The 26,939-nt window shown below is 42.7% G+C and overlaps 2 protein-coding genes across 3 annotated transcripts; one reads left to right on the plus strand and one right to left on the minus strand.

Annotated features, from left to right (window-relative positions):
- The first annotated feature begins 229 nt into the window (after positions 1-229).
- Positions 230-748, plus strand: PTRH2 (peptidyl-tRNA hydrolase 2). Its single transcript, XM_010009064.1, has one exon. The coding sequence runs from the start codon at positions 230-232 to the stop codon at positions 746-748; it is 519 nt and encodes a 172-aa protein (XP_010007366.1).
- Positions 749-2,117: 1,369 nt separating this feature from the next.
- Positions 2,118-25,159, minus strand: CLTC (clathrin, heavy chain (Hc)). 2 transcript variants are annotated; one of them, XM_010009065.1, is made up of 32 exons: positions 24,952-25,108; positions 24,201-24,203; positions 22,584-22,852; positions 22,092-22,253; positions 21,336-21,449; positions 20,783-20,956; positions 20,048-20,245; positions 19,156-19,356; positions 18,430-18,582; positions 18,014-18,136; positions 17,617-17,754; positions 17,345-17,509; positions 17,045-17,225; positions 16,258-16,421; positions 14,482-14,607; positions 13,765-13,907; positions 13,125-13,359; positions 12,660-12,782; positions 12,418-12,563; positions 12,068-12,251; positions 11,544-11,736; positions 10,959-11,116; positions 10,587-10,751; positions 10,385-10,492; positions 10,105-10,272; positions 9,796-9,945; positions 9,582-9,713; positions 9,313-9,423; positions 8,452-8,622; positions 7,948-8,169; positions 3,842-3,917; positions 2,118-3,517 (listed from the first exon to the last, which is right to left on the minus strand). In XM_010009065.1, the coding sequence occupies exons 1-32, from the start codon at positions 25,106-25,108 to the stop codon at positions 3,393-3,395; spliced, it is 4,938 nt and encodes a 1,645-aa protein (XP_010007367.1). In that variant the 3' UTR covers positions 2,118-3,392. The 2 variants fall into 2 exon arrangements, with proteins under 2 accessions (XP_010007367.1, XP_010007368.1); XM_010009066.1 differs by lacking the exon at positions 24,201-24,203 and having other exon boundaries at positions 24,952-25,159.
- Between the last annotated feature and the right edge of the window lie 1,780 nt (positions 25,160-26,939).

The raw sequence follows: 26,939 nt of genomic DNA on the forward strand, positions 1-26,939 counted from the left end.
TGGGTTTTTTGCCCCCTCACGGGGCGAGGAACGGGGAGGCGGGAGGTGCGTCTGGACATCCCAAGGCCTGGGTCATTCCTGGAGGAACCTGTTCTGGGAGGTGTCCCTGCCCACGCAGGGGGGTTGGAACTGGATGATCTTTAACGCCCCGATCCGGGATTCTGTGTTTGATGACCTAAGTTTGTCGTTTTCCCCCAGCCCGATTCACAGCCGGTCTCTGCAGCCCAGCATGGATTACCTGTCCAAGCCCGGGCTCCTCAGCGTCATCGCTGGAGTTGCCTGCGGGGTGTGCCTGGGATGGGGCATCCGTGGGAGGCTCCTCAGGCAGCCCAGAGCCGGGGTGATGGCCCTTCCCAACAGCCTGGGCAGCGAAGCCGACACCGTGGGGGAGTCTGGGGAGTTCAAGATGGTGCTGGTTGTCCGCAATGACTTGAAGATGGGGAAGGGTAAAGTCGCAGCACAGTGTTCCCACGCGGCTGTTTCTGCCTACAAGCAAGTGCAGAGAAGAAATCCTGAGCTCCTGAAGCAGTGGGAATACTGTGGGCAACCTAAAGTGGTCCTCAAAGCTCCCGATGAAGAGACTCTGATCCAGCTCCTGGCTGATGCTAAACACCTTGGACTGACTGTGAGCCTGATCCAAGATGCAGGTCGCACTCAGATAGCTCCAGGCTCCCAGACAGTCCTTGGGATTGGACCAGGACCAGCTGATGTAGTAGATAAAGTTTCTGGTCACCTGAAACTCTTCTAAACCAGGTACCAAAGGAATCCAGATGTGTTAGTGTATGTCACTACTGAAGGGATAAAACCCAAGTCTGGGATATTTCCATATGTTCTCTCAGTATAAATAAAATAACCAGGTTTTTTAAGAGATTTGAATTTGCAAATCATTAAGTTTCTTTAGCTTCTGTGTGGTGCTTTAAACTGGGAAAGAAAATGCTGGGCTGAGTGGGGTGGGAGTGGGGCTGGCAGGAATAACCACCCATACAAAAACTTGTGCAATTAATTGAGGATTCTGCAGTTTGGTTTACTGACTGAATTGAAGCATTAGTAAAATGTATTTGTCTCGTGTTGTGTTATACCTTGACCCCTCCTGCCTCACAGAAGCATTTTTTTTTTCTTAATTCAGAAAAGAGGAACTGCTAAAGCAGTTAAAGGTATCCCACAGAGCTGTGGGCAACTTCCTGCTCAGTTTCTAACCAAGGAGCTGATGCAATAAGCTGTGACTGCCCTGAAGCTGACCAAGTCCAACAGGCTTTGCAGCCCTGACCTCAAAAGCCAGGTAACAGTTGTGGGGAGCAGCTGTGAGCCACACGCCTGGCTGGAGATGTCTGTGCAGCTCCTGTCCTGGCAGGATCTGTAGGGAGGTCAGCACACCCAGTGCAGGGAGTTACCCCACATATAAAGAGGTTGTTGTACAGAGACTAACTTAAATCCTTTTTACTTGGGATTAACAGGTCTCCTTGGGTCTGAGGAGATACTGTCACAGATGTTGCTGGGCAGAGTTCAGAGCATGCAGATCATGGCTTCTGGGTAAATTCTGCCCCAACACAGAGCAAGGAAAGTTCCTTGCACTTGTCATGAAATGGACTTTATACAAGCCAGTTTTATAACACAACTTCTTGTAAGAATTCTACTGTGGAGCACATCTTCCTCAGCCTCTCAGCCATCTCTTCCTGTGAAACATAAAAGAGGAACAGAAGGATTTGTCTCCCTCAAGTCAAATTTGCAGACCTTGAGGGAAGAGCAGAGGGGTTGAAATGCAAGTGTAACAAACAGAGAATGGAGACATTTTTATTCTGCATCTCTTATTTAGGCATAACACTTTTCCAAGATTGACACTACCCCTGCAGACCTCTGCTCCACCCCACTCTTGAACACAAACCTACAGCCCATGGCAGGTTCATCCCCCAGCTGCCAACACCCATCCCTGCACACAGAGCTGCTGCAGCACTTGCTGACAGGATCCCACAGCCCAACTGTAGAGGTCACTGGAGCCAGGAGGACAGAGCTGGAGCCCAACCCTGAGGACAGCTTGGTGGACAGAAGCTTCTACTGCTATCAGGAAAAGGGGCAGTGCTTAACACTCTTTACACTCAAATATGACAGTATTCATAGAGAAACATTTAAGTCCATTTTATTTGAAGCTAAATATATTTAAGGCAACTTACATACCTAGAACATGATCTCAATTTAACTGACACACCCTACTACAATCCTAACAAATCATCTGGTCAAATCTGCTGTAGCTGACCTCAGTGCAGCCAGCTATTGAAAAGTGCTATTTTCTTCTCTCTGGCATAATCTCTCTAGAAAAAGCATTACACATTTCCTTGTATTGCCCCCTCAGTGCAAGACACCACTAATGGTCTCCATTGCTGCTCTTCCAGTGGCCCCTGACACCCCTGAATGGCCCACACCACTAGCACTGTAATACTTGGTTTGAGTTCAAAGGTCCTTTCAGAAGACAGTAAAGTGAAGCTACCACTATGCAGCATGTCCACAGTCCAGTAATTTATTTTTAAATTGAGTAATTTCAAATTGCACAAACAAAACTGAACAGCAATATGCTTGAATTCTCTCTTCTGTACACTCAAAACAGTGATCTAAAACACCACAATATCCAACATACACAGACCTCAGGGCAGGGTTAGTAAATACACAGATTGGAATCATGGTGCTCTGTTCCTGAATGGAATGTCCCACAAAAGCACAGGATACAGCACAACATAAGGTCATCTGTTACATATGGAGTGAGCAAAAAGACACTAGCATTTTCTATATGCATAACTGGAAAAACCTGCATAGGTTAAGGAAAAAAAAAACATCCCAAAACTTGTACTTTTTAAGTCAGGCAAGGTTGTCTGTATGCATTGTAAATTCTTTGAGAGCTATGCAATCCAGGGCAGGATATGCTGATTAGTGTTGTCTCTGGTCAGCAGTCTTGCAAGGTCAAATACAAGTATCTTGGCTTTAGCTTTCTCCCAATATACAGTGAGACTTAAATGCATTTAAGAATAGACAGTACATACTGGAAGCTGCTCACATACAATGAACTTAAGATTCAATATTAGAGTTTAACACTAGAGAGTGCAAATCAGAATCTTCACGATAGACTTAATGGTAAGAAGCAGTCCTGCAAAAGCCCACTTGAACAGAGTTGTTTAAACTATTCCCCTTTTAAAGTAAAGTCTAAATGACATGGAATGTGAAAAAGATTTTAACAGAAGTGATTCAAACAGTTTGCGCTAGAAAAAACCAGTCCTTCATGAAATAAAAGGTTACAAGAACACGAGGCTGAACTCTTTGCTTTTCCCTGTTATGAGTTAAAGCGGGGAGGGACGGTGGAGTTTCAGTAAGAAAAGACACTGGCTCCCAAGGGACTGTGCTGCATCCTACATGCTGTACCCAAAGCCAGGCTGGGGCTGCCCATAGGGAGGTGCAGTGTAGCCATAGCCAAAAGGTGCTTGTGGAGGGACTGCCACACTGGGTCCTGCTGTCAACATCAGCTGTGGCTGACCTGGAAGACAAATTTCATTGTTATTCCTCAGTACAGATTGTTCAGGCAGGAGAATTCCTGCAGCTTCCCTGGAGGTATCTGGATGTTTAACAGTGACCCCCTAGTCTGAGCTAGGACAATCTTCAATCCTGCATCCACCTCCAACCTTAGCAGCAGCGTTAGAATTGTACTTTATTATCTAGTATTTTGGAACACCTTCCCTCAAGACTTGATTTCACATGAGGAATGTTCCTGTTTCCAAGGACTTCCTTGGGAAAAACCAGGACTAGAGAAGTGTTTTAGAAACAAGATGTGTTACTGCCAACACATGAACAATAGCATTACCATAAACGATAGGTTGTGTTTCCGTAGCTTGCTCCTCCTCCTTTCTCAAAGACTCTGATGCATCCAGTTTATCCACCTGGAATGGAGACCAACAATTAAAAACACTCCTCCAGAAGAGGTACTTAATTCATGGCAGAGAAGTGGAAAAGCCTTAGTGGTATGTTAACACCCATCAAGAAAAGGAGACCATTTACAAGTTAAGATCAATTCAAGTAGCAATGTTGGTACTGGTGCAGTCAAGATTGTCCATTTCCTGAAAAAAAATCCCTGATTTAGGGATTTGTGGAACCTCTTTGAAAGCTCACTCCAGGCTGAAGCTTTGTATGAAAGGTCCCACACTGGACTAGAGCTACTTTGACATCAGTAAGCTCAATCACTGCTGCTCCAACTGCTTCAAACCAACAGCCTTCAGGCACAAACTTGGATTTTAGCACAGTATCAGCTGGAGACCTTTGGCGTTGGAGCAATTGCCCAGATAATGCCCAGTCCTGGAGAAGTCTCCCTGAATAAAACACTGAGACAAAGTAATTGCAGACTGCAATAGCATCCGACATGTCACTTGAGCCTCAAGATTTCACTTTCCAAACCCATTCACTCATGCAATTTCAGTTCAAATGCAGAGAATGCATGTGTATAAGACTTGCTTTTTTCCACTCCAGAACTGTGTGGCAGTCAGCCTAAACCCACAAACACTCAACGTGTTCCAGCTTGATCCACAGACACAAGACAAGCCTAGCCAGCTTCCCTCTGTGGCACAGCCTGGGCAATGGTGCTGTTAGCCCACCCCTACAGAAAGGCAAGAGAAGAAACTCATTCTGTAGTGAAATATTGCTTGTCACTAAAACAGCTCCAAGGAAACTCAGCATTGCTACAGGCTAAGGCAGGCCCTGAAACTAAAACCACAAAAATTAGGTATTGATATTTTACCTGGGAGGTAAGATTTAGAATCAAGTCAGAGACAATCATGCCAATTACTTTTTAAGACAGTAAGACAACTCACAAACCAGATTAAACTTTCATTTGCATCCTTAATAAAGGAGTTTGAAGACAGGTTTCCTGTACTTACACAGGGTTGGCATTACTTATTCAGCTACACCAACATCCATGATTTGAACAGTTCTCAGCTTAACTGTGCTACATCAGCAAATATTTGCAGGCAGCTCTAAGGCTTTCTTCCATTTAGTTGTGAGTTACATGTGCTCCATAAACCTGTTAATCTGTAACTTTTGAGGCATAAATCCAGGGAGTGGCAGAAGTCCCAAGCTTTAGGAGTTCATTCCTTTACTGGGCTTTCACTGCAAGCCTTTTTGTTGCCTCACACCAGTATCTGGCTTGCTGCTGTCAAAGTGCACAGGAGTGTGTGCCAAAGCTTCAAGACTCCTTTCCAGACACCGTGCTGAGAACTGCACTGTTTTTAACTCAAACAGCAACACACTGAACACAGAAGCACAAGTTTAGAGATGCAAATCCAAGGAGAAATGTGCAGAGTTTGCTACTAAGCAGAGGCATTTGGCTTACACACACATAGAAAGCCTCCAGCCCAGGACATTTAATGCATTTTTGACCCAGTTTTGATGCCTCCCCTCAGAGCTAAACAAGTATTTACAATAACAAGCACAAGTTTGAAACCAGCCTGCAGGATGGTTCTTACACCACTTGCTTGAGCATCACCAGGTTCAGTACCCTACACACTTGTAGCAAGATTGTTTTAAAGGCTTTTCCACAAGGACTGCAAGAAGCTGCAGAGGAAAAGTAACATGCATTCAATGTTACTGTGTTATGTGTGCATGAAAAAGAGGCAAAAGTACTGAAGCAAGAGTGAGGTCTGAAGATGACTGCCATACAGGCTCCCCCCAGAAAACCACACGCAGCCCACAGCAATGCCTTGTAGCTTCAGGAACAGTGGGATGTAATTGCAATGACTGCTACACATGCGTAGTTTATGCAAACACTGCAGTTCAATTACCTTTTTTCACACACACGCTTTCTTACTGCCTCACTTACTAGCTGCTGAAGGACCTTACACTACACATTTAGTCAGGTTAGCCTTAAGTTCCAGTGGTGTAATTACAGACATCTTGTCACCAAGAAGCAGTTTGTACTTAGTCCATCTTCAAGCCGTTGGTCAGTTTGTTTAACCTTTGCTGAACCACATTTAAGGAAGACTCACTAGGGCTGACCTCTGGTCTAAGCAGAATCAGGGGCATTTGTACAGCAGCAGATGGACAGGAACCTTAGAGACTGCCCTTTGGAAGGCAAAAACTGCACAGCAAAAGGCAAGCCTCAACAGTAGCCTCACAAGTGCAATAAGCATTACCCTTTTTTTTTTTAATGAGGTAGCAAGAGAAGTTTAATGAAGCTGAAGAGCTTGGAAGGCAGTCTGTTTTTGCACAACTACAAGAAATTTACTACAGGGAAGAGAACCACAGACTTGTCTTAATATCTGAAATTTCAAGTTGCCATGTGAACTAGAGCACCTTGTGGGTTAAACTAGCACCATGAGAACTGGACACCTGAATGAGGAAGAGTCTCTTCTGAAGCAGCTAGTATCTATTCTGCCTACTGTCAGCACACATTAGTAATGGTCAAGAGATCAGGAGCTGGATCACAGTCCTTAAACTAGCAAATGTCATCTTGATTTATTGTTCAGACAGTGTCCCAAGACTTAATTATTTCCTATTGTAAGAGCTTCTTCCAGTCAGATTGGCTGTCAAATAGTAGAGCTTGTGTATCCTTTTGATACCTGGTTGACTGTGATCCAACTGATCACCTGTATGCCCTTCCTGAGGATCTATTAGCTTATTAGTAGCAAATGAATCTACTTTGGTCCTACAGCACTAGCTACTTGTAGAGTTAAATAATTTGCATATGCTTTAGTGATATTTTTTTGGGGAAAAGCAGTAGCAGCAGTGTAGTAAACATAGGAAAGAAAAAACTCATGCAGAATCCTTAGACTTAGTCCTCCAGACTTAAAGATGGAAAACAAGAATCAACTTTCACCTTTTCCTTTATTGCATCAACCTGCAAAGGAATTCAGAAGGTGCAGCTTAGAAAAATCAAATTCCATATTTAGCATATAAGGCAGAAACAAAAGCGTCAGGGAAGAAATAATTAAGGTACAGGTGAGTAAAACCAAAGGTACACCAGAAGTATCTGCTTTAGAAAGGCAGCTCTGCTTGTTGCTAGATTTCACTGCATCAATTTAACTACACTATATTACATCCTCATCATTTAGCAGATCATGAAATGTTAATCTTTAAGGATCCTACTCCAAGACTACTACTCTCAAGAGGCCTGGTACCAGCTTGATCCATCAGGCACGTCTGACCAGCAGTGCTAGTGCTTATAGCTCCCCACCTCCCCCAGAATGCCATGTTTAAGGAGAGCAGATTGCTCCAGGACTACAAAACAGTCCTGCCTTTAGACCTAACAGCCAAGCAAGTCTTCTAGATGAAGGCACTCTAGTCTTCACTGATCCAAGCCTGACCAAACTTCTACTTCTTAGTACTAATTATTAAGGAATTTACAGCATTTCACTAGAAGATACACTAAAAGCTTCAGCTGGGCAAATCTCCCTGATGACAGTTGGTATTTTACTCAGATCTTGTTCAAGTCTGTCAGAGCATTGCCAAATAGGTTCCCCAGCCTAAGTCACTTCAAACAAAAGCTGAATCATAATTAGTGCCATTAAGTATCAGAGCCACCTTTTAGAGTTAAATGCACAGCAGACCAAGTGAACTCAAGATGTAGTTAAAAAGCTTTTTAGTACACAGTCTAGAATTTGGTTAGAGCTTGTTTGATCCCAGCTAGGATTCCTGACTGACACAACATGTAAAAAGCCTGAATCTTGGAACTACTTCAAGACACTGCCCATGCTCAATGCTACTGATGTAGGCTCTGTAATTGGTAGGTAGAGTGGAGTCTGCAAGTGTTTCAGTCTCTTAGAGGGCGAAGTCTCTCCCCAGATGGACTGAAAAATAAGTGTGGACATGGACAGACAGACATTTGACAAAGCCCATATCAATGTTAGTAGCAAGCAGACAGTCTCAAGGCAGACACCACAGTGACTAACAAGCTTTCAGTGCTGGAGAAGCACCTGCTCTTACCTTTGTCAAGTACTCCTTCATGACCTGAATAAAGTATGGCATGGCAAAGTCCATGATGTTGTGCCTCCACGCTGTTTCCAAGACAACATCTGGCCTTAGGAGATCATAGCAGGTGAAGAGACAAGCACCAAAGCATTCTCTCTTGTTCTCCTGCAAGAACCACTGCAACAACTCTTCTGCCAACTCAGTATCTTTGGATTCTGAAGCATACTGCATTGCATCCTACAACAGGAGGGAGTCTGTTTAGCCTCAGGTGCCACTGTACAACCACGGACATGTGTTGGTACTTAACTAAGCAACAATCTAGTACTGACATGAGCAGAGAGGAGACATTCTATGACTTGTTTCCAAGAAATCTGTCCATCTACTGCCACTCTGAAGCAAGATTTGCCAGATTAGCAACAGGTACCACCTGGTAGCATCCAAAGAGATGCAGCTTTATTGAAAGCCACAGGTTTCCAAACAAGTTAAATATGCTAAGCCAGAGCTGTGTACAGGTCTTACCTTATACAGTCTGTCTTTCTTACAGAGTTCTACGCTCTGTTTCCAGCGATTGTTTCCTTTGAAGAGATAGGCAGCAATTCTCCTGAACTCTATTAATTCATGTTTCTCCAAACGTTGAGCAAGAGAAATGTTGTCAAAGTTGTCGTAGGCATCTATTGAAGTCCTAAGAGCCTGAGTTAAGAAGAAAAAGTTACAACTCAGATGTACAAATGCATCCACAAAGATGAAAACATCTTCCATGTGTCTTCATACCGTATTCTTGCTTCTAGGAGGATAAAGTATTCTAGCCAGATTTTTGGGGGGGGAAGCTGATGTTTGACACACATATAGTTTAGGTTATTCTAGTTAGTGTTTTTCACTAGTGATTGCTGAGGTTAAGAGTCTCTGAACACCAGACATCTGTTCTCTGAAAACAGTAGAACAGCTGAGACACCATAACTGCTTTTACTACAAGTTCTTTCCTGAGCATCCATTGCTTGCCTTCAATAAAAGCTGATCTGTCACACTAATAACAAAGTAGCCACTCTATCCCCACCAGGAAGGGCCCAAAAAGCTCCTACAAAACCAGTAACAGTTCTGCACTTAATCCTTGGCTAGTCACCCTTAGCTCAGTTTGAAGTAGCAAAGAACATACACTTAAGGAATGCAAGTAAATAGCAAGCAGGTAAGATTTACTGAAAATAAGAATAAAACCAGTGTTTCTAGTCATTAAACACACACCCAGAACATCAGGCTAATACTGACACAGAAGCCAGCTAGAATAAACTTTGAAATTCAGGAATAGCTGCTTCTACTTTGAAGCACATACAACATGCAAGTTGTTACCCACTCCAGACATTACCATTTCAAGACAAGACATACCTGGTAGTCTTCTTCAATAATGAAGAGGTTGTTCAGGGACTCATTCACTGATTTGTTGTTGTGATTCTGAACAGAGCGCAGGTAAGGCTTGACCAGAGGTAGCTGTTTGACCTTCAAGGAATTGGGTAGATAAATTTAAGGTAACTTTTGTAGAGGTCTCCTAACATTTTCTCTGTGAGGCAGTGAAGTAACTAAGCATTTTTAAGTGCTACTACAGCTAAACACTTTGCCAATTGCAACTTCTTTGCTGTGGATAGTAGGAAAGTTACCTTTGTGAAGAAGGTGACAGCACGGGTGTGGTCAAGCCGAGGGGACAACACCATGAGCAGATCATTGAGCAACAGAGGTTTAAATTCCAAATAGAACTGCACTGCCTTATAATACAGCTCCACATTGGCCACCTAGAGATGAGAGGGTGCACATTCAGAACAGTTCTCTTTCCCATAGCAAGTAATTTACCTAATTTCACTAGGAAAGCAATACCTTAGTGATGATATCTTTGAACTGGCCTTCTTTCCAAGCATCAGTTGGGTGATTCATCATTGTGATAATGGCATTATCATATTCTTCATACTTATCATACAAGAAAACCAGCTCTGCCCACAGATGGGCTTGTTCTGCAGCTCTCAGAACCTAAGCAAAAGGCATATCAGAAATTACAGTTATAATATATTGCTATCAGTGGCCATCAGTGCTCAGGTTTTAGTGCCTCAGGAGCTACTGCAAAAAGCTGAGGTACAGACAGTCCTGACAGACACCCTTTAAGTTAAATTTAAGGCCTAAGACTTTCACCTTGGGGATGTTGACTCTGGACCAGAACAGCTCCAAGTGCTCCCTCATCTTCTGTGGCTTAAATTTGGAGTAGAGAATTGCTAGCTCTGTAAACATCCCCATGTGTGCTCGCTCAAGCCCAAGTGCTGCTTCCAACATCGTTATCAGCTCTTCAAAGTAGCCACGATCCTGAGAGATACAGGCAGTTAGAGATGTTCCCCAACAGCAACCAACTTGGCTGCAGATTTCGAGCTTCAAGGTTCACACAAAATAATTTGATAACAGGAGTCATCTTAATTACCTGGTAATAGTTAATTAGCTCTTCCAACTCATCTGCATGCACTACAATATGGAGCCCACACATCTGGGCCAGGCGGAATTCTTTACCATCAACACAAGCGAAGCAGACCTGGAATTGACAATTGCATTGTTACTTATAATCAAAGATCCTGAAGAGACCACAGCTTTGAAGTCCCTTAACTTATCCAAGCATGAAAGTTCACCTCTTTCCATGTGCGAGTGCTGTTTGCTTTCCGAGCACCATCCACAGCTGCCTGGTATTCACCCAGATGAACTAAGGTTGAGGCTAAACGGCCGAAGTTGGACACGTTGTTATACAAGAGTTTAGCTGCTTCATACATCTTCTCATCATAGCAACGATCACCAACCTACAGGAGAGCATGACGAGGTTATTCCTGCAGCTTGTCAGTCAAGAGCTTGCACAGTGCTCAAGCCATTATCAAAATGGAAATGCCTTTGAAGCCCAGTATCTATCTGCACATCCAAAGAGACAGAAGTCCAGACACCTCTCTGGTTAAAAGGCCTAAGAAGCCTGATGCTGTGACCCAGAAAAACTGAAACCCAGTCTCACTCACTTGCTGGATGTGTGCATTGTTGGGTCCATTGATAAACTCCTCCAGCTCTGCCAGACGATTTGTTTTAGCCAGAGCAAAGATTAATTCTGTTTCCACATACGACTCCCGGGCCTTCTTGCGTGCCATCTGGAGATACTTCACCAGTTCTTCCCAGTTTCCTATGAAACAGAGTTCAGAATGTTTACGCCCCACTGAGAACACCTGAGCTGTACTACCAGCCCCATCTAGTTTGACATAAGTATTTCTACAGCTATTCCCCAACAATTGGGACCAGTCTTGATACTGTACATGATATATTAGAATATTAAAATCATATTAGTAAATAAACTCCGGTATTTAACTTCATGTAGACGCCTTTAGTACCAACTGCTCTGACAGAAGTGTCCAGCTAGCTAAAGAAGGTGCAAGACCACCAGTTATCTACAAACATAATACACCATCTTTTCTCATTCTCATTTAGAGCAGCCTTCAGAGGACCAGATTCCTCTGCTTGCATCAAGACAGGAGTTTGGCAGAACTGCAGTTTGAGGAACAGACCACACAAAAGAGCTGAACATCAAAAACTAAAAGAAAGCTTCATCATACCACTGGCATTGGCAGCTTGAACAACTTCCATGTAGGAGGAAGGATCATCTGCTTTAATATACGAGTCAATTGCTTCCTTGACCATCCCTTTCTGCAGCTGTGCTTTAGCCAGCTGACTCCACACAGCAGGCTCATTGCAGCGTTCCGCAAACTCATACGCACGGTCCAGGTTTCCAATGTGCTCTATTAATACCTAAAGAAAGGGTCACCACGATCAGCCACTATCTAGAAAGGTCAGTTTTACAAGACACTGAGCTGTGTTCTACGTCAGTTCCTCAATGGATCCACAGCTGCTTTTCAAATACAGAGCACTCCACACAAGCCAGGCAGCACAAGTGATTTGATGCTCACAAAGTTTCACTTAAAGGGTTCAATACACATTTGTTCTGCTTCATAAAACAACACGCTGAGCAGCTTTGATCACTTTGCTAATTAGTGTTAAGTTCTGAAGTCACAAATTAACAGTCCCCCCGTGAGGACGCCCATGTCACAAGGAATTATTACAGACTGAGGTTTTAAGATACCTGTACAGCTGATGTGTTGACATCAAACTTCCTGAAGATGGCAAAGGCCTCCTCGAAGAGCTCATTGCTGATAGCTATGTTGGCTATGTCTGGAGCATCATAGTTATCCAGGCGATTGATGTACTCCATGACTCGGGTGCGATCAGCCTTAATAGCTGTAAGAATGAGGAGGTTCTGCAGGTTCCTAAACAGAGAAAGAACATGTGAGTGCACAACCAAGAAATGAGGAAGAAATTCACCCTCCCCTCTGCAGAGGGTATTAGCTTATTTGCTGTTCTATGTGACAGCAATTTAACACCTGCATCAGGTATAATTTTAAGTTTTCTCTTAGTTTTAAACTGACTACACACCTATGCTCACTGAACACAGAGTTATCAAGAACTATTTTCTCCAGCAGTTCAATGAGCTCATTAGGAAGATCTGCAGTCATGAAGGCCTTCACAGTAACAGACACTTCTTCAGGGTCCTGTGTTTCCGACAGTGCAGTCTGCACAACCTGGAGGCAGAGGCAAGCCATTAATAAATCGGTTAAGTCAGGTACTAGCAAGTCAAGATAGGACAGCAAAGGATTTTGATGTTTTGTCAGTGATACCTGGTCAATTAGTGGCCTTCTGTAGGGGTTGCTCTCCAGCAGTACGCTGGCCCACAGCTCAGGGTCTTTACGACGAACTAAGTAGCGGGAAAGGCTTTTGAAGAGGGAATTCTCATTGCACACCTGGTGAAAGGCAAAGTTTATTCAGAGTGGAGTCACAGCTATGGAGCCTACACTGGATGAGCTCATTGTATTGTAACATCAAATAAGGCTGCTTGAGCTGCAGACTAGAAATCTCAGGTTTTGCTACTTCCATTATCTTCCCATTCTAGGATGTCCAGAGGAGTCTCCCATTTCCCACTAAGTCACAGAGGTTTAAATAACTACTTTTTCTATAACCAGTGAGCACTTCCTAGCTTTATACCGTTTAGAAAATAAATGTTTGTCAGGCATAAATCTGAACCTCCCTCCTACGATACCCAGGCTAGAACTTAACCCACGGGTCTGCTGCCTTGGCACACCTACATTGATAAGCTCCAGATCACACTGTCCCCGCTCATAGGCCACACAGGCCAGGTGAGGGTCTCTCTTCTCGCAGTACTTGCCAACAACACGACTATCGTAATAAGGGTTCTCACGCAGGAATCTTTCTGGGTTGTTGTTGCTGTCAATGTATATTTTGGCCAGGGCATTGTGAGTTGCAGGCTCCTCACAACCCTCGTGAATTCTTGCTTCCAGCCAGGGCAGAAGCAGTTTCAGCCTAGAAAGAAGCATTTTTCACATTAGAGAGGTTGAGAGAATAAAACAAGTATCCACTTGCACTGTTTCTTCACTGTGGAAGTCACTTCAGTGAAGGATGGAGCCAGTAACTAAACCAGTTATGGTGCTCCATTTTGACCTTTGTTGGGTGTTATTATTATAATGCTGTAACTTTAGACAATCTGCAGAACATCACATGCCAAAGACTCATTATCTGGAGGCTGCTTAAGGGAGGTTCCCACATCAGCCAAGAAGTAAAGCAGGTGTTTGCTGCTTGCTCTCTCAATGGCAGCTCCTTGCTATGCCAGTACCAGGTCTAGCTATGGAATGAGCATGTGCATTGATGGATGAGCAGTACAACCATTGTCAGTCTGGCAGTGGCAAGAGACTTGTAGAAGTTTAATACCTGTTTCTTTTCTCAACCTCTGCAACAAGCTCATCAGTCGAAAATTGACCTCTCACTACAAGGATAAGATTCTTTATCACATCTTCAGAGCAATCCACATCAAGCAGTCCCCCAATAACAACAGGCAGACGGCTTGGATTCACCTAAACAGAATCATTGAATTAAGTCAGTGTGTTTTCATGCAGTATAAGCAAGTCAGTTCTTATTCCTAGAAGTACACATAACATCTGCTTGTTAAGATCAAGCTCATCTTCCTGCCTTTACTCCCAGCTTCCTGAGATTTTAAACAAGCTTGAAAATGAATTCTTCAGTCAGCAGCAGTTACCACAGCTCAGCGGCTCACTAAGGCTCAGTCTCCATAGGAAGAGCTTCTGAGCAAGTTAATTTGTCCCTGCACAAAGTATAAAGGAGAACTTCTCCCCCCTCTAAAATGTTGCAAGTAGAAATTACCCTAGTAGCTCCAAGGTTATTCTACCAAGTCTTCCTCCTTTAGGATGCACATTAGTAGGGGTTACTGCTCAGCTTACGTGAACAATAAATAAGATCTGAATCACATAAAGACTAACTTCCCAAGAGCACTAGTAGGTACTTAAATGTCAATCTCAAATATGAGGCTCTTTGCAGAATACTTGAAAACATAAATCCTACAGTTGCACATAATACTAGAAAGCTTGATCAGTTTCACTCATTAAAGGCAAGTGACAAATTGTAACTTACCTTCTGTACATAAATCTCAATGTATTTTTGGAGGTTATTTCTATACAAGTACAGCACCAAGTCGTGGACAAAGTCAAAGCGATCACACACAATGATGAGCGGTAACTGGTCAGTGAGTTTAGCTTCCTGTAAAGAGAAGAGCTTCAGTAATCTGGTTGTTCTCAGGTTTAAGCAGACAAAAAACCCCACCCTGTTAGAGCAGCTGAATTTGGGAAGCTAAAACTCAGTCAACCAAATTGTGACAGCTTACTGTTCAACTGTCTGGAAATAGATGTAGTCACACCCACTTCAGGGCCTACAGCAAGAAACTTCCGGAGGTTCCACCCTGCTCCTTTGCATGGCAGAGTCTACCAAATTTTACAACACAGAACAACTATTACAAGCCTAAGCTACAAATAGCTTTTTTAGCTGCCACTGGCGTTTGGTGTGCAGGATTAGCACTCTGGGATTTCAAATGGAATTTAGCCAAGACTAGATTAAGTTGTGGATCATAATGTAAAACTTATACAGAATTGACCTCAAGTGCCATGTGTGCAGCGATACCTTCCAACCATTGATTTAGACAACAGTAAGAATCAAGCTAGTAGCAGTACTACTTAAATTGCTAATCAGATTAATTACCTAAAAGCATTCCAACTTTCAGCATAAGATTACAATGGTCATACAGTACAGAAGCTCAGTTGATGCAGCAGACAGTATTCTGGATGCATATTTCAGATCACTTATTCAAACATGCACATCCCAGAATATAATCCTACATATAAATCACACTAAAGGACTTTACACAGCGAGGCCTGTACTGGCAGATTTACCTGGTACATGTCCTGCACATTCCAGACATGGAACAGCACAAAAAACAATAGCTTTCATCAGGAATTTGACAGCTTGGTAACTTGTCTCAGGTGGCTTGATGAATTCACATACCTTACACCTTGGTGACAGGTTCTTTTTATAGAATTCCCATTTGAAGAGTGTGGCCATCTTCAGATATGATCACTAAGAATCTAAGGCTGTGCTATGTAACTGACAAACATGAAGGCAGGAAATGCTCCCAGATAAAGTCTTCCCCTCCCACACTGTTTCTCAGATAATTCCAGTAGTGTTACATTTGTCAATAAGCTCAGCACTGACAGAAGCTCCAGGGTCAGAACTTGGAGCACATCTTCTGCCACACTGGGGAAACATCTCAGCACCTGCTCTGAACCTGAGCTGTAACAGCACATCCTTACAGTGACTGGCATATCCTAGCAGAGCTAAACTGTGGTTCACCTGGCTGAAGTTTCAGTAAGATGAGTGGGATAGATCAGCCTTGAACTCTGAAAGTATTTATGGAATAAATTGGTACCATTCACTTGTTGTTCCTGTAGCTGCTCAGTTGAAGCCAATTATGCTGTAAATAAGAATTGAGTGATGAACTCATTTGGCATTATGGTTGTTCTCAATCTCCAAGTTGCCTGCTTCCTACTCTACAGCAGACATCTGTAACAAGGTCTAGATAAGCTGGTGCTATTATTACAGTTTAAGAGTTCAAGTCAGGTTAACCTTACTAAGAGCAGTGAGGAACTGATCCAACAGATTCTCCATCTTCTAGATATTGTTCCAGGGTCAGGCTCTATTAGGAGGTACTGCCAACATGGCAGGTAACTCTGGTTTAAGAGGACAGACAGACCTTTTAGTGCAAAGGTCAAGGCTCATCTATATTTTCACAGAGCTGCCTCATTTCACTAGTGACACACACCACATTCTGTTAGAACCCCCAAACAGCCCAAACATTACCTTGAGGAAGTTTTTAACACGTTCTGGATCATAGCAGTTACTTTCCCTGCAGATTCTTTCCACTTCTTTAATTTGTCCTGTCTTGCATGCAGCTTGAATATACTTGAAATGCACATCTGGATCCTGGCTGAAGTTTACAATAGAGCCCAGGAAATAAAACAAACCTCGAGGGAAACAGTCAACATGTTAATCTACTAAAGCACCCAAGTTAGAAGGTTTGCTTAAAAGCTGTTTTGATCCAAGTTACAATTTTATGAAAAATTGAGTATGACTGCTGCAGAGGTTTACAAAGAACTGAAAAAAAAAAAAGATTCAAGCATTGTAATTGTTTTACAAAGACAAATTGCTGAGTTAAGACTGTTGTAATTCCCCATATTTTACACAGACTAGTGTGTCACATGCAACTTCGATAAATGCTGAGGTCCCATCATCTACTGCTGTAGGTCAGCTTTGTTGAAACATCCAGCACGTGCCTCCCAAATACCCCATAGACAGGAGCAAGGATTTAAAAAAAAACACCAAACAAACCAACAAAACTAGTGCCCAAAAGCTATCACACCTTTCACTAAAACAAGCACACAGTGCAAAAGCTCTTTCCCACCTCCAACAGCTCAAGTTCACTTAAAGCTGATGCCATAATACTTGACCACTTTAGAGCAGTGACTGCCAAGTCACTCGGTCAAGGAGCGATGCGTTTTTTGGAAAACTGATAAACAGGTTCTTCATATACAAAGTATGATGAGGTGAGCACTAGCTCCACTGGCTACAGGCAAGAGCATGGACTTACCTTCAAAGCTCTTGAAAGACTCAAACAGCTCAATGAGTGACTGTGTTGACAGCTGTTCATGGTACTTGGAAGCTACCTGGACACAGATCTGCAGGTTCTGCCGGATGTTTGCAGACAACATCGCGCGCAGACACTCCAGGGAGTCTTCTACCGACAAGGAACCAAAATAATTCACTAACCACTGCAAAGACACATAAGCCATTTTAGACCCAAGTAGAACACTCTGCACTTAAGCCACATGTTGAAAGCAATTACTAATTGTCCTGGCTTTTGTTAGATTCAGGATATTTGATCTCCTACCTCAGGATTGAGGAGATGAGTGTGAACTACTGCACGCTTGATGTCATACAAGTCCGTGAAGTGCTCCAGTGCTCTCTGCAGCAAGCCAGCCTTCTCACACAGCTGAGCTATGTGAGCCCGGTCATAGTGAGTAAACATTTGGTTTCCCAGGATAGCATCTGCAACCTAGAAGGAATATTGAAAAGTTACATTTAGATCCTAAACACTCCCAGGAGTGTAGTGGCTAGTCTAGCTACAGACAAGCCTGACCCACCCTAACTCTTCAGGCTCACCTGAGGTGCATGCATGAGGTTCATCTCAAGTAAACGTGTTTGCAGGGGACCTTCTGAGGGACGATTATTCTTCAGTGCATCCAGCAAGAAGGCTGTACATTGCTGAATTAAATTATACTCCATAAAGACATCCACAATCTGAAAAATAATGTAGGCTTTTGATTAGAAACTGGAAGCATATTCAAAGTAACATCAAGAGCAGCTTTCAAAGCTAAACTGCTTATTCTGGCACTGCACTAAGCTGTCATTTTGTATTCTGAAAACTACACAAGAAACAGCATTGTCCTGGTAAAGTAAATGCAAATTTGTAGTTCAAAATCTCTGATGGTGAAAGTATGGATCCCCTTACCACCTTCAAGCTTTGAAGTTAGCATTTCATAGCAATGAAATTATTTACTTGTGTTATGTCTGCAAGGGGCTCTTCATCTTGAACAAGCATTTGTGCAAACTGCTGTCCTTGATCAGGGCTGATCCGCATAACATTCCTCAGTAAAAAGATCCAGTCTGGGGTATATCCAACCTGAGGAGAGAAAGAAAAGCAGTAACTCAACAGGGGCACACACCTTGTTAAATTCAGAGCTCAGTAAAAACTACTTAGCTTATCTAACCCAGTCAGGATATCTCCATTTGGAAGAAGGAAGTATGAAAGGATACATGTAAGAAGCCCAGCAGTTTTCATAAACAATTCCTCTTAAGCCACAGGAGGTACTGGACAGGCTCTCTGATTCCCCCCCAGTTACTTCTAGTTACTCTGGAGCATACACCAATTATTCTTAAATACAAGATAAATATAGCAATTTAATTTCCTCTCACCTTCTTAGCATACAAAACAATCTTCTGGACTTGTCCTGTTTCAGCAAAACACTGGATGACCTTGTTTGGAACATTGGCTCTCAGATAGACACTCAGTGCTAGGGTAGGATCTACAGATTTCACAAGGTCTCCCAGCTCCTCTGAGCACTCCAGCTGTTCAAAGATACAAACAGTCAGTCCACCCTGACAGTGCCATGCTGAAATGCACTACCATCTTCCTCATTTTTCTTCCCTTTGGACTTCTCTAAAAGATATTTAAAGCCCAGTTTAACAACATTATTTGACTCTTTCAGCAGTGATCTAGTGGGCTCTGCTTCTTGCACTGTTCTACAAGAGTAAAAAATACATTTGTATAGCAAAAAAGAATTAGGCAATACATTGTATCAGCATGTTTCTTCAGTTAATTATTGACATCTAAGCACTACTCAATGTATATGCAAGTCAGTATCTAAAGAAGCCTGACTTGGTTGGGGAAAGAAGAGCAGCAGCTCTGAAGCTTTCCACACTTAGTTCACCCTGCTGTAATTTTAAGTAGAATGAGTGAAGCTCTTACAGCATTTGATTAATTCTCTTGCAGTGATACGGGTAAACACCCATTGCTCAACTGGTTGATCACAGAACACACTGATGAGCTGACCAGTTGAGTTTCACTGGCTAGGGGTGAGATTGTCAAACAGCAACATCCCTCCCTGTCCAAGACTCTGAAAGCATCTACCCCTCATTTACCTTATCTTCTTTTAACCATTTTTCCAGGAGCTGTTTGCGTCCCTGCTGAAGCACCGGCCGGCACAGTTCCAGCGACTCGTATTTGTTCAGCTGCCCTTGGTCAAGCAGAATGCCAAAGTACTGGAGTAAAGGAGAAGTCTGTCCTGGCTGAGCTGGAACACTCTGGAACCGACGTATGGTGTCTGGAGTACGCAGGATTCCCTGCCAGAGAGAGACACATCTCAGTTTTCTGTGCTGCTATTGTGGCTTGGCAGGAGTTCCTGCAGCAAGCTGGAGTTTGGAAGCCTTGGTACAGCAGCATTGCTTTGGCAGCCCAGAGCTGCACAGCTGAACATCAGCTTAGACATTGCCTTGGAGATGTTTTGACAGAGGATGTGCTAGAGTAATTCATTTCAGTAGCAATGCAGAGTGAAGTTCAGAGGACTGTCCTACAGAATTAAGACACCTTTACCCTTGCAAGCAAGGTCCTCTCATCTGAATGTAGTGTAACTGTAGCTTATCATCTGTGCTCTGTAGCATATAAACTTTGCTCTTAAGTCTGTTCTTTTTGTCCTGTTTGCAGGTGCAGCCTCAGCTAGAGGCTGTCTTTTCATAGACATTTTTTTAATCATTGGGGAAGATAAATACCAGAAACATTCAGCCTCAAAGCCATTACTTCATCACTTATTCCTCTCATCTGTGAGCTTCATACAAGCTTTAAGTTTTTTCCAGTGTAGAATCAGTATTCCCAGCACACTGCATACAGGTTCTTCCCAGGTACGTCAATCATTACATTAAGACAGGAGCAGTAACAAGATTCTGGTCTTGCCACTTAAGATATTAAGTGAGCTTTCCTTAGGCAAGAAGCTTAAGTCAGTAGAGTTCAGTACGGTTCTGAATATCAGTCTATTACCTTTGGGGCATTAGCTGCCACTTTTGCTGCCTCTGAATAGTTCCCTTGTGCAAAGAGTGCATTGAATTTTCTGGCAAAGAGTTCCTCAGCACCTGCCAGGTTGTTGCGGACAGCCATGCGTAAAGCTAGGTCAGGATTCTGCAGCACATTTGTGATATAGGGAATAATATTCTCTTCTTCCACACACACTGACAGCACCTGAATAAATCATCAAGGAAAAGTTCTAGTTAGCCCAAATATAAGAAGTCAAAGGCTAAAACAGCCTCGTGGAAAGCTTTTTCCTCCCCTGGTAACTGCAGAGTCTTGTCATTTTAATTAAGAAATAGACCTCCAATTATAGAGAACCTCTACCATCCCATTACTGCATCAAGGCAGGCAATTAGCCTTAGTTAAAAGGGAGGTATTTACATAGGTCAGAAAAACAGGGATATAAGTACTGTCTTTCTGTAACCTGTACTCAGTGTCTTAAGTAACCAGTCCCAGAGAATAAACTAGGAACAAATCTTCTGTTGTGTTATCCATGCTCAACAGGTAACCTCTGAAATCAGTTCAGTGTAGTGGCAGAGCTGTACATGTTGGCAGACTGGTTCATCTACCCACTAATTCTATATTCCTCATTCTATCATTGTCTTGTTAATGTCTGGAAGTCTTAGACAGTGATATGGACACTACAGAGAATCATTAAGGGCCAGTGGGATGAGCTAAACAAGTGGCTTCCAGGCCAAGCTTCCTTACTTGTCCCTTTCTGTTTACTCCAATAATTCCAGCTGTTGCTTCGTGCTGTGCAGTAACAAATATGGTCTCCCCACTGATTCTGTTCATGTAGATGCAGGTGCCAGTTTCCAAGTCATACAAGTGGATATAGCCATATTTTGTTATGAGAAACACCACATCGTGCTTGTCACTGATCTGCAAGACAGAAATAATCAAATTTGGTATGGGATAAAATGAGTAAATGCTTATAAGAACCAGCAGATAGCTGTACCATTTCAGGACAACTGAAAATGCTGGTGTATTTACTTAATACCTTGAGTATTATCACAGTAGAATGATGTTTCAAAAGCTTGACAGACAATATACATGTATATTCTTCCATAAATAAGAACGAGTTGCTTTTTAATGCTGTTACAGTCTTCACCTTTACCTTAAAACTACTAAAAACCAAACCAGTTTAGTGTCAAGCCTCAGGTCAATATATTGACTGTCTGGCTTCCAGTGCCCTGTTACAGTATCACATTCACCAAAAGCTACAGACTCGTTCTTGTGCTCTTGTTTTTGGCTGTCATACCTGCATGGCAACAGGGAAGTCATTTTGTGCTTCAGGAGGAAAGAAGACATCCACTGCTTTCTTTGGAAATGGCTGATTCCCAGTAGGTGGTGTGCCAACTTCAATGATATGCAACTGTGTAGTACACAAGATTAGTCTGTTAGTTTTTGTGCTTAGTTGATGTAACAGTAGATTCAACAATGAAGATATGGCAATTACTTTGCTGCTCAGCCTTAATCCCAAGCTTATTCAAAGATAAACTAAGTCTTCCTAAATATTTTCACTGGCTAAAGGAATGGCACACTGCATTCATGCACCACAGATGAAGGAAACAGTCAAGTACAATCCCCAGTTACTCCTAGCTACTTACAAGTTTTAGTATTAGACCACTAATTAGCCTTTTAACACTAGTGCTTAATTTTTTTCATCCAATAAATTAGAAATAAATTAAGCCAGATACTAAGGATCAGCATCAAAGAAAGATTACAACAGCTTTTCCCTTAAGCCTGGCCTGCGAAGCTGAGTCACGTGTTCCAAGCAGCTCATTAGGCTGATCATGACATGCCACCTCACTTCATGACAGACTCCTGCTGCATCAAGTAGTCCCTGCTGTGAAGCTCTGTATGCACCAGCTTTCATGTACACTAGATGTACACTAGTTCACAGCCCTTTTCTTTTCCTATAGGCAATTTTACTGCATTAAACCACTTGCTTTCCTAGAAGCAGATAAGCAGGGCAGTCATTAAAGAGTGCAGCACATGGAGAACCAAGTCTTACCTTACCCCCAGCTTGCCCTCTTACTGCAAAACAAAAGAGAGTGGATTCTTCAGCATTGCCTTCCATCTTGAACTGTGCAAAGCTGGCTGCATGGCCCTCGATTGGCTGTGATACTTTCCTGTCTACAGAATACAGCTGCATTGCTCCCACAACACGGTTTTGCTAGACCAGGCAGAAAAAAAAGTCAGGAAAAACAAGCACTTGGCCGGTAATTTCACTTAAGTTAGTGTTGGTAAATACACTGGCATATCAAGCTGAAGTACCTTGCCATGCTTTGTCTTAAGGGCATCACTTCAGACTCTTAACCTTGTACTATTGTTTATTCCACTACTGCAAGATTTTCAGTTATACTTTAAGTTAGTTGTTGGAAGATCAGGACAAGCATTTAGGTTTCCAACAATATTTTAACAAAGAAAACAAAACGTATCAGTCCTGCTCCTGACAGAAGGAAAAAAGAGACGCTCTGGACCTTTTGTGGCAGCAGAGAACTACCTGTGCAGAGATGCCAGTGAGCAGCAGCCATTTCTGCTTCGCATCCGTGCGGTAGTTGATGATCTGGCAGCCAGCGAGGCTGGAATGGCGATCAAACATTTTCACAGGCTGGGACTCCCCCTCCATACTCCAGTGGTAGACTGCATTATCCGTGACCAGGGCAACAGTGTTCAGAGAGATCCACTTCCAAAAGGTGACATCGTCTGTCATTGTATGAGCCTTCATTTTACTCTTCATTTCAATGTTAAATATTTGAAGCGTTTTCCCAGCTAGAAAACACACCATGGTTAGTCAGGCTGCAGCTTCCACTTGGTGCTTGAAGCACTGGTTAGACGTATAAGAGATGCATTATGACATGAAACCCTCACAACTTCCTTTAATGAAACACTGTTACATACTAGCAGTATCTTCAGTGATAAGCTATTACATTTAACCAGACCACATTCCTAGGGCTCATCGTACCAATCTGCCACTACCGAGGATTCAAACAGATGTGGAAAACAATTTGGTAGGAGACAAGAGCTTCAGCAAGTTGTATGATACTTAATGTACATGAAAACTAGGTTAAAATAATGCTAAGTCCCTTGGAAGTTTTGAGGATAGCTATGCCAGTGCCATTTTACACTATGTCCGCATCTGTTTTAAGCATTAAAAAAAGCACAACATGGAAAGGTCAAGTTGGCAGAGGGCTTTTGTAATTCAGGCTCATTAAACAAAACCCTTGGGTTGCACCAGGGGGATACACGGAGCTACTGGCTGCAAACCAGACTAACAAACTGTGCAAGGAAAGGAATCTAGTGACCAACACAAGCTCTAGAGGGTAAAAGGGAAAGTTCTCTGAATTACACAGAATGGTGCATACACACATCCTGAACAGCCCCTCTGCAGTCAGTGCTGCCAATTTTTACAACACAGTGGCATGTAAGAAATTACTTCTTCCTGATGAGAAGGAAGGTTCTGACCAACCTCTAGTCTTAGGAGACAACTATTTAAGCACATGTCTGTGTAGCCCACAAGGACTATTAAAGAAACTAGATGTAGGTCAGAATATCTGCTACAGCTGCTAACTGTAACTCAGCTTGATAAAGTCACAGTGCCACATGGGCAAGTGCCTTCACTCACCAAGGATTAGCTTACTAAGAAGCCACCATTAGTTCAGCTATTGACACAAGATGCAGAGTCAGGAGTTTCTGCAGAGCTTGGAGAAGACTGGCTAACACAGTGCTACTTGGGCTACAGGCTGGCAGCTTATTTCCATATCTAGTGCAGCTGGAGCTTTGGGCTCAAGGGAGGTTACATTCAGGTAACATGTACCCCACATGCTCTGCAAGGCATATTAAGAGGCAAAATCTAGACTTAAGTCAAAAGGGTCAGTCCTGTTTATAAAAAGCTTAGTACCAAGATTGCAATACTTCAAGTAGACTTTGAGTTCTTCAGTGGATTAATTTTCTGAATCTTAAGGATGCCCTTGTTTGGGAGTGCATAAAAAACCTCTGAATTTTAGGCTGTCAGTTGCTTAACTGTTCAGCCATGTGCACCACAGATCTGAGCCATTTGATTCTGCTTTCTCTTTTCATAAGACAGGACAGATTAGTACAGTCAATTAATAAAACTCACCGTCTGCACACACAAGAGAGCATTAAAGTTGTGACAAAACAGGAGCACAGTATTAAAGTCAAACTTAAATAACAATACATATAAAACTTTCCACTAGCAATATATATATTTCTAGAGTGACAGTATTTGAGCTTCCTGGGCCCACTGGGGAAAGAGACATTTCTGGAGACTCCAGAGGAATGCTTCTCCTCTGTATCACCAGAGATACCCAGTTAGCTGACCTTGTGGCTTTACTCACTACACAAGTCTCCTCTGCATTGTTTTACTGTTATCACTGGCTGATATAATAAATATGCACAAATGGGTGCACCAGCCTCTTCCAGCAAGGCCAGATTTAGGCCTCCAGGAGTATTTTCCCTCCTCCTCAGTCTTAATTTTCTGTAAAGACAGGTTTAGTTAATAGACCTTATATGCTTAGGAGATCAGGTTTCACTTCCTTCTAACACAATTTCAGAAGTATCATAGAGCTTGAACTTTCCTTTCAGCTCTCCCCACCCAGAAGCTGCAGGCATTCTGACTGAAGCAAAAAACTCATCCCAGTGATCATTAAATAACAGGAAGCCCCAACTGAAACCTACAGCCCAGCTACCTTCAGAAGAACCAAAAATGCATTAAATTTAAGTTCCCATTAAGCTGTGGAAAACTGGTAGGGGATCCTCCCACATAAGTTTCCTGAGAGATTTAAGTAAAAACTAGCCTTAGAGAAACCTCTCCATCCACTTCAAATATTTCTTTATTGGGATTTTCATACCTTTTAATGCAATGACTTTACTGGCAGGGTTCATGATAGCACTGTCAGCTGAAATAGGTCTTCGAATAGGGTTGCTGGGGTCATTCATGTCAATGATCACCACTTGAGCCTGTTCTCCTACTTTCTCTCTTATGCAGATGAATTTGTCAGACTCCATTGTCAGAGTGCTGAACCCAATGTTTGCTGGGTTGATGCCCAGATTTTGGAGCTGGAACAGGGGAAAAAATAAAAAGATTTAGCATTAAATTACTACCTCAGTATAGCCACAAAGAGCTTTTGTGAAAATTGCAAGAGATATTCAGCTTCACTTACCTTTTTGTGACAATGAAACCATGCCATCAAAAAAAGGCACATCACACAAATTCTTGCCCATCTTCAATTAAGCCCAGCAGGCTTCCTGAAGAAGCCCTGCAGCATTCAGGCACTTGGCACCTTGTCTTCAAGGTCCCTGTACAACTTCTTATTTGGAGAGCTCAACTTTTGAACCCCTCATATGGTTTAAAGCGCATTGAACTTGCCTGCTCCTGGCAGCTGTGCTGAAGTTGCAGCCTCAGGACTCCCACCAGCTTTGCTTCCAGAGCCATTCCATTGAGTTTGGCAGCTATCACTGCTTCAAGCTTAACATCACATGTGAGGTGTCTGAGCTTTATCTTAATCTTTGTAGAGTTAAAAAAAGCTATCTCTCTAGCAATTAGCCTAGTCCTGTCTAGCAGCATCTACCACCCAGGAGACAGAGCTAATGCATGAGATGGACACTACTGAAATCAGAAATGGCTCATCCACAGCCAAACTTAACACCTCTTTTTCTGCTGAGCCACAGCCTGCTTCTGCAAACCCTTAAATTCTGTTTCTAGTACAGTTTGCAACAAAACACAGTATCAGTCCATTGTATATTAGGATAGCAACAATGAAACAAAGTTTATTCCATCTGTAACAGTGGCAATGCAGAAGGGTTAGCACACCTCAGATACCCAGCTGCTGGCTGCTTATACCTTAAAAACTCAAGATCTGTCTCCTACTGTTAGAGGAATTATCACTTCTAACACTTCAGATATTTTTCTTTCTGAGAAACTGTTGAACTTCAAGCTCAAGGTCTCTCCCAAGAGAGCAAGACTCTCTAAGCCATTTTAGTATCATTGTACTAGTTTGAAACCAAACACAAGGCTCTTATCAGCCTGTTCTGGAGGACCTGCAAGGTGGCCACGCCTCAGCTGCTCTCTTCCTGCCTACTTGCAGCTTCTGATAAGGAATGTTTCACTACACTTCCCCTTTGCCATGGCCTCCAGACTGCACAGGCAAGGAACATCTAAGCTGTGGCACACCAAGTTCACAGAACAAGCTTCACAAACTGATGGATGAGCTGTGTGTATCACTCTGTGCATCAGGACAGGTGGATGTTGCTGCAGTTTGAGGGTTAGACTCAAAACCAAGTCAATTTTAGCTCCCCAGCTCTGCTGAAGGAGAAAATTTCTAGAAGTTGATTTAGACTTTGTGTAGGGTTCTCCAGCCACTCTGTATTTAACTCCTTTATCCTAAAAGGCACTATTTCATTGAAGTTACCTCACTCTTCAATGCAAGGAAGGTCTTCATCATATGAAGCTCTTCAGCTGGGTTCAAACAATGCTATCCCAAAAAGATGCTCAGGCCCTTCAATGTTTTAAGGGTTCATTTCACAAATAGCTTACAGAGAGTTAACTGTACAAAAAAAATCAGTAAGGTCTACACAGCTTTTCTATGAAAGATTAAGAGATAAGAGTAGAAGCAGAACAGATTTAAACATGCTAGGCATGAAGCTGACTTAAGTCATGCTTCCAAGGCAGAAGATCTACACCTCCTGCCACCAACAGTTTCATTCAAAGACAGCTCCCTTTACTTCCACCCACTTGACAATAAAGCCAGGGAACTTTCAAGTGAAAGACATGAGTTCTCCAGAGAGAAAACTGCCTTAATGCTGCCACAGCAACAGAAACCAAACCCTACCTCCCTGA

The sequence above is a fragment of the Chaetura pelagica genome, unplaced genomic scaffold (genome assembly GCF_000747805.2).
Source record: "Chaetura pelagica isolate M959 unplaced genomic scaffold, ChaPel_1.0 scaffold72, whole genome shotgun sequence".
Classification (NCBI taxonomy): domain Eukaryota; kingdom Metazoa; phylum Chordata; class Aves; order Apodiformes; family Apodidae; genus Chaetura; species Chaetura pelagica.